Raw genomic sequence first — 6,466 nt, 5'->3', positions numbered from 1 at the left:
ATGAAGAGACTCCCCAGTAAGGAGTAATAGGATGCTGTTCAGCTTTTCAGCAGGGCCCTGGTCAAAATAAGTGCACTATAAAGGAAACAGGGTCCCATTTGGTATGCATCCACTATCCCCACAGCCACTCCAGCCACCTAGCGCTCATCCACCACACACCAGTCACTCACATTCCAGGGAGAACAGCTTGCTTATACAGCTTTGCTTCCAAAACAACGGTGATAAAGCAATCCCCAACTGCTTGTCTCCATACCCACACAAGAGATCTTCTGTTAACAGCCCTAATGGTCACCATTAGCTCCCCTCTTCCTCTAGGTGACTTGCCTTTGTGAGCACAGAAGGTGAAGGAAAGCAAATGGAGTACACCTGTCTGGAGGCTATTCAGAAGAAGTCCATCCCAGGATCTTCAATATCAGATGGGCCCCACAGTCAGAGCTCTGGTATTGATCCTCTGCTTTCAGTCTTACTGATAAGCACTGTGGAGAGAGATGAAAACATTCACATATAGAATCCTTTGCCTTTTCAGTCTTCACTTGTGTTTTATGCTATCTTGATATTAAAAAAGCTCTTAATCTAACAAAGCACAGGATATCATTGATGCTACTTGAGAAAGCTGTGTGTTTTTTTGCACCAGGTGTTGTTGTTGTTGTTTTGAAATATGAATATGTTACACTACAGTAATCTAATGGGATGATAGCTTTTTGCATTTCTCATGCCACATATCTAACTTGGCTGTTGCTAACAAGCACTAAAGGGCTGATGAAAGCAGAGAAGGCTATAAACACAAATATGATGCAACACTTCAGCTAATTACAGCTAACACTTCAGCTAGCAACAGCTAGTCATTCTTTCAGACAGGTATGACTAAATTAGATAGACAATTATTTAGGGTTCTGCTATATATGCCACACATACACACACCTATTGCAAAATTGTCAAACTGGACAATATGTCACTGTGTGTGTGTGAGCCATATGTAACCAGCCTAATCTGATGAGAACACTGGGGCCTGAGTTGTCTGTTTTGGTAACGCACTTGAAGCTGGGTCCTGCCACACTACCCGGTGTACTTCCTGAGGAAAATTAATGCTGGTGAGTGCTCTCCCCCCTCTATACCCCTTCCCCCTATCTCTCTCTCTGCATTTCTAATGTGCCATCACATGATATTGAATGGGGGGAAGGTAGAGTAGAAGAGTGGTTTTGCTGGAGTGCTGGTAAATGAATGCCCTCTAGGGGCCAAAAAGAGAGCTAGAAAAAGCCTTACAAGAGGGGAATCTGGCACCGGGCAAATAAGAACTGATGTTGGGGTGGTCTTTAGAGAGAGGCTGTTTTGTTCCTTGACACAGCAATCTATGTGCCAGTCTTTCATAATGTCTCTCTCTCTCTCTGTGTGTGTGTGTGTGTGTGTGTGTGTGTGTGTGTGTGTGTGTGTGTGTGTGTGTGTGTGTGTGTGTGTGTGTGTGTGTGTGTGTGTGTGTGTGTGTGTGTGTGTGTGTGTGTGTGTGTGTGTGTGTGTGTGTGTGTGTGTGTGTGTGTGTGTGTGTGTGAATGCATTTGTGTTCCGGGATAAATGCACAGTTAGTACATAGAGATGTAACATAGGTTATATTTCTCTCACCAATACACTCACCTGGACTGTGTCTGTCACTGAATGCATAAAAAGTACAGTTGCCATCCTAGTGGGAAGAAACTAACAAACAATAGAAATGAATGACGATCACACTTCTGTTTTATTTTCAACACAATAGGGCTTCAATTCACATCATTATAAAACTAGAGTAATAGTCCTCAAATCACATAGTATTGGTCACATACACATATTTAACAAATGTTATTGCGGGTGTAGTGAAATGCTTGTGTTCCTAGCTCCAACAGTGCAGTAATATCTAACAATACACAACAATACACACAAATCTCAAAGTAAAATAATGTAATAAAGAAATATGTTGTATACATCAGATGTCTGTTAAACAAAAGAAGAGTGAAATACACACCATAAACACTCTTATGGTTGCTGCCTAAATAATATATATTATTGAGGTCAGGTGCCACCATCAGTGTCTTATCCATTCAATAATATAGCAACCTGTTTGGCCAGAGATCAGTGGTGGAAAAAGTACCCAATAATCATACTTGAGTAAAAGTCTAAAAGTATTTGGTTTTAAATATACTTAAGTATCAAAAGTTAAATTATAAATAATACAAAAATCCTTAAATTAAGCAAACCAGATGGCACCATTTTCTTGTTATTTTAATGTACAGAGAGCCTGTGGCACACTCCAACACTCAGACATAATTTACAAATGAAGCATGTGTGTTAGTGAGTCTGCCAGATCAGAGGCAGTAGGGATGACCAGGGATGTTCTCTTGATAAGTACGTAAATCTAACCATTTTCCTGTCTTGATAAGCATTCAAAATGTAACGAGTACTTTTGGGTGTTAAGGGAAAATGTATGGAGTAAACAAGTAGACTATTTTCTTTGGGAATGTAGTGTAAAAGTAGTCAAAAACATAAATACTAAAGTACAAAAACCCTGAAAAACGACTTAAGTAGTACTTTAAAGTATTTTTACTTAAGTACTTTACACCACTGAAAACAATGCAATACAATAATACTGTTTTATGGACTGTCTAAAAACTGATGCACTTATTTTTGACTTTCCCAATGTAGTATCTTCCCTATCTTCCCATCTAATCCCTACCATCAGTGCATTCAATATTCCTGTCTCGCACACCCACTGAGGTATAAATCCAGACAGCATGAATAATTCCGCCCACATGCCCCCACCACCAATGAAATCTTGTGTGGCAGCAAAGGGTTAAAATAATGTCTGGCGGCCGCTGGGAGGAGTTAAGAGCCGTGATTGGGTACTAAAAAAATGACGTAACCGATATGAATGCCCAAAGAACTAGTTAAGAGGGCAGTTGATAACTTTGAGAAAGAGTTGTTTGAATGAGCTGGAGGTGTAGAGTGACCAAAAACTAGTTAGCAAAGCAAGGAGTTAGCAGAAAGTGACTGTGGGTATTTGAAACCCTGCAGTGCCTTTGAAACATACGACGGAAACATGGTACAGCAAACAGAACACAGCGAGACGGAGAGTAGCATGTCCAGGGAAGCTACAGACACGGAGGAAAGCGAAATGATGGCGTGCAGCCCGGTACCACTGAAACCCGTGAAAGCCGACTGGTGCAAGACAGCAACCGGTCACATCAAACGACCCATGAATGCATTTATGGTGTGGTCGAAAGTCGAGAGGAGAAAGATCATGGAGCAGTCTCCGGACATGCACAACGCGGAAATCTCCAAACGACTTGGAAAGCGGTGGAAATTGCTGAAGGACAGTGAAAAGATCCCGTTTATCAGGGAAGCCGAGAGGCTCCGGCTACAACACATGGCTGATTACCCCGACTACAAGTACCGACCCAAGAAGAAACCAAAGCTCGACAGTTTCACTAAACCAGCGGTGCAGTCACCGGAGAAGACCAGCCTCAAACATGTAAAAGCTCCCAGTAAGAAATTCACTAAATTGAAAACTACTAAGGTGGTGAAAACGAGACCGTCTCACGACCCTCGCTACGACTATGTTTTCACCAGCTTTAAAACTACTAGCAAGTCCGTAAAAAGGGAATATACTGACGATGAGGATGACGAAGAGGACTACGAGGAGGAGCTGTCCTCTCGGATTAAAGTGGAGGAGGACGAGGAACCGATACCGTACAACATCGCCAAAGTGCCTGCGAGCCCCACTTTGAGCTCCACTGCCGAGACAGAGGGCGCGAGCATGTACGACGAGTCTCGGAATCCGAACACAGCTTCCAACAGACTGTTCTACAATTTCAAGAACATTACCAAGCAGAGCACAACTTGTCCTGCTTCACTCTCACCAGCATCTTCATTCAGGTCCGTGTCCAGCTCGTCCAGCTCCAGTGAAGACGCGGATGATTTACTGGTTGACTTCAGTTTAAATTTAGCATCCTGTGCTCACGGAGCGGAGCTGGGGAACTCGAATTCAGGGAATCTCTCTCTTTCCTTTGTGGATAAGGACTTGGACTCTTTCAGTGAGGGCAGCCTCAGCTCTCACTTTGAATTCCCAGACTATTGCACCCCCGAGCTGAGCGAAATGATCGCAGGGGATTGGCTTGAGGCTAACTTTTCAGATTTGGTATTTACCTACTAGCTAACTAAGTACAGAAGGAGTCATCCTCCGGTAGTAGGTGGGACAGCGTTATGATCAGCCGGTTCCCTCCCCAGCGCTGTTATTACCATGGAGGGAAGGAGGGTGTCCTCCATGAACTGAACCAAGATTCGTTACAATGTGGTACCATTGCAAAAAAAGTGACATTCATGTCACCCTGACAGGGTTTTATGGATTTTCTTCGGGTCTGCAGTGAAACTGCTCAAATAAAAAGTGGACCACAAAGAGTAGAATCTGAACTATGCATTCCCATCCTACTTGTAACCACTTGGGTTCTGAAAGCGCGACTGGGCAGATGCAGGCTAAATCTGAGACACTGTTCATTCAGGATGTGTAACTTTTCAAAAGGTTTTATGTGATTTTTCTGTATTTCACAAAACAGTTTTTTTCTTATCAGTTCCGAATCCCTACTGGTATGGAAAAGTAGGCTAAACCCGCTGTAGAACACAGGTATGGCAGGAAGCAGCATTTTGATACATAACCAACATACCTCATCTTAAAAAAAAAAGTAAAATATTTTCAGGCATATTTTTGTACAGTTAAACTAAGGGAATGTTCTTACTGTGCTTTCAGTGAGTTTTTTTTCAGGCACTTCTAGTTCTACCTGGTTTCATTTTAGTTTAGCACACAAGGGTTAAACAATATAAATTTGCATCTAAATGCCTTGCGTTTATTTTAAGCTATGTATGTACAGAACTAGATCAGATTTGGGGTGTTTTAAGGAGTTAAGTTGCAATTGGGGAATATAGACCTCGTTGCTGGTACTAGATTCAAGATTGTATATGTTCTGTAAAATAGTAAAGTTAGGCGTTTATGTATATCGGTGTGAATGGGTCCCAGACAGCAGGTGTGAAACTGCATTTTCTTGCATTTTATCATCTTAATGGCACATTGTTTTCTTCATTATTTTGTGCAATATAGGCTACTCTTAAATGGATCATCTGCGTTACGTGTCGTCATGCTGAAGGCTGTATCTTGACAAAACTAAATAAATCAGCTGGAACTGGTTCAACTGAATTTGCATGTTTTGTTATGGGGACATCATTGACAAACACTATTGGAATTTTAGAGCTTATTTGAGAACGTGTAGCTGCTGTAAAGACGACTCTTGTTTCAATGATCTCAAATAGCATGTGATTGTAGTGTCTTCATTGAGTGTGAATAGGGCATTTTATTGTGAGACCTTCACATGCATGAGAAGTACACTGATATGACACCTTAGATGCAGTGATGGTTGAACTTCAGCAAACCAGGGCTCTACGCTGACCAATTTTTACAAGGAGCATGTGTGCACCTAAAGTTAAAACATTTAACCGCACACATATACATTTAGTCGATGACAAATTTGATGTAATGAAGCTGGAATCCTTAATTATTCTAGGCAATTTAGGTATATTCCCATTTATGACTTTGCAGGGTGGTAAACGTTGCTCCTGAGAATGTCCTTCAACTACATGAAGCCAAAGAAGTACAGTATTCAGCGCCAAAGAGACTTAACTTGGTGAGTCAAAAATACTCTGGTCTCCACCTCCCCTCCTGATGTCAGCATGACCAACTGGGGTGGAATGACGACACTGGTTTCAACCCAAATGGCACCCTATTCCCTATAGTACACTGCTTTTAACCAGAGCCCCACAGTGGAGGTGTCATAATACCCATAAAACCTAGTGGCCAAAAAGGGTAATGGTTCCAAACATTTAAAAACATTTCTTTTTTTAGAAATACTTAAGGGCTGTGTTTCGTGTAGGCTTATCCTGGCATGATGTTTTAATAACCATGTACATCTCAGACAAGGTGACTTTAATCAATATATTTGGCTCTATTTTACTCTCAGATTTGAAAATTGCTAATTAGTATCCAAGAAGAAATACATATCTGCAAGCAACTGCACTCCATCTCTATCTGACTCCTTTGCCAACAGGTATTGTGTCAATTTAAAACTGTCACAAGACAGTTCACAGAATTGTCCATTTAAAGAAATGTAGCCAATTTATTAATTACTACATTTCGCTAAAAGATGGGTAATCCAGAGATTCTTACCTTTGCCTCGATTCGGCAGTCTCGTCCAGATCATCCTGGCATTTGTCGTTCTTTATGATAGCCACATTAGCAGCTAATTAGCATTTCATTTTGGGGGGTAAATACAGGCGAATATATTGATAAAAGTCACCTTGTCCTAAAGAGATTTACATGGTATCAAAACGAAACACCAGGGTAAACCTACACAAAACAGCCCTTATTTTAAATGTTTCTAAAAATCCCCTATGGGAA

At 41.3% G+C, this 6,466-nt stretch overlaps 1 protein-coding gene across 1 annotated transcript; it reads left to right on the top strand.

The window, feature by feature from the left end:
* Positions 1-2,915: 2,915 nt before the first annotated feature.
* Positions 2,916-5,202, top strand: LOC135506118 (transcription factor SOX-11-like). The gene has a single exon (XM_064925565.1). It carries the CDS (start codon positions 3,065-3,067, stop codon positions 4,175-4,177), a length of 1,113 nt encoding a protein of 370 aa, XP_064781637.1. The 5' UTR covers positions 2,916-3,064; the 3' UTR covers positions 4,178-5,202.
* The last annotated feature ends 1,264 nt before the right edge of the window (positions 5,203-6,466 follow it).

The sequence above is a fragment of the Oncorhynchus masou genome, chromosome 19 (genome assembly GCF_036934945.1).
Source record: "Oncorhynchus masou masou isolate Uvic2021 chromosome 19, UVic_Omas_1.1, whole genome shotgun sequence".
NCBI classification, from domain to species: Eukaryota; Metazoa; Chordata; class Actinopteri; order Salmoniformes; family Salmonidae; genus Oncorhynchus; species Oncorhynchus masou.
This window is presented reverse-complemented; position numbering and strand designations above follow the sequence as displayed.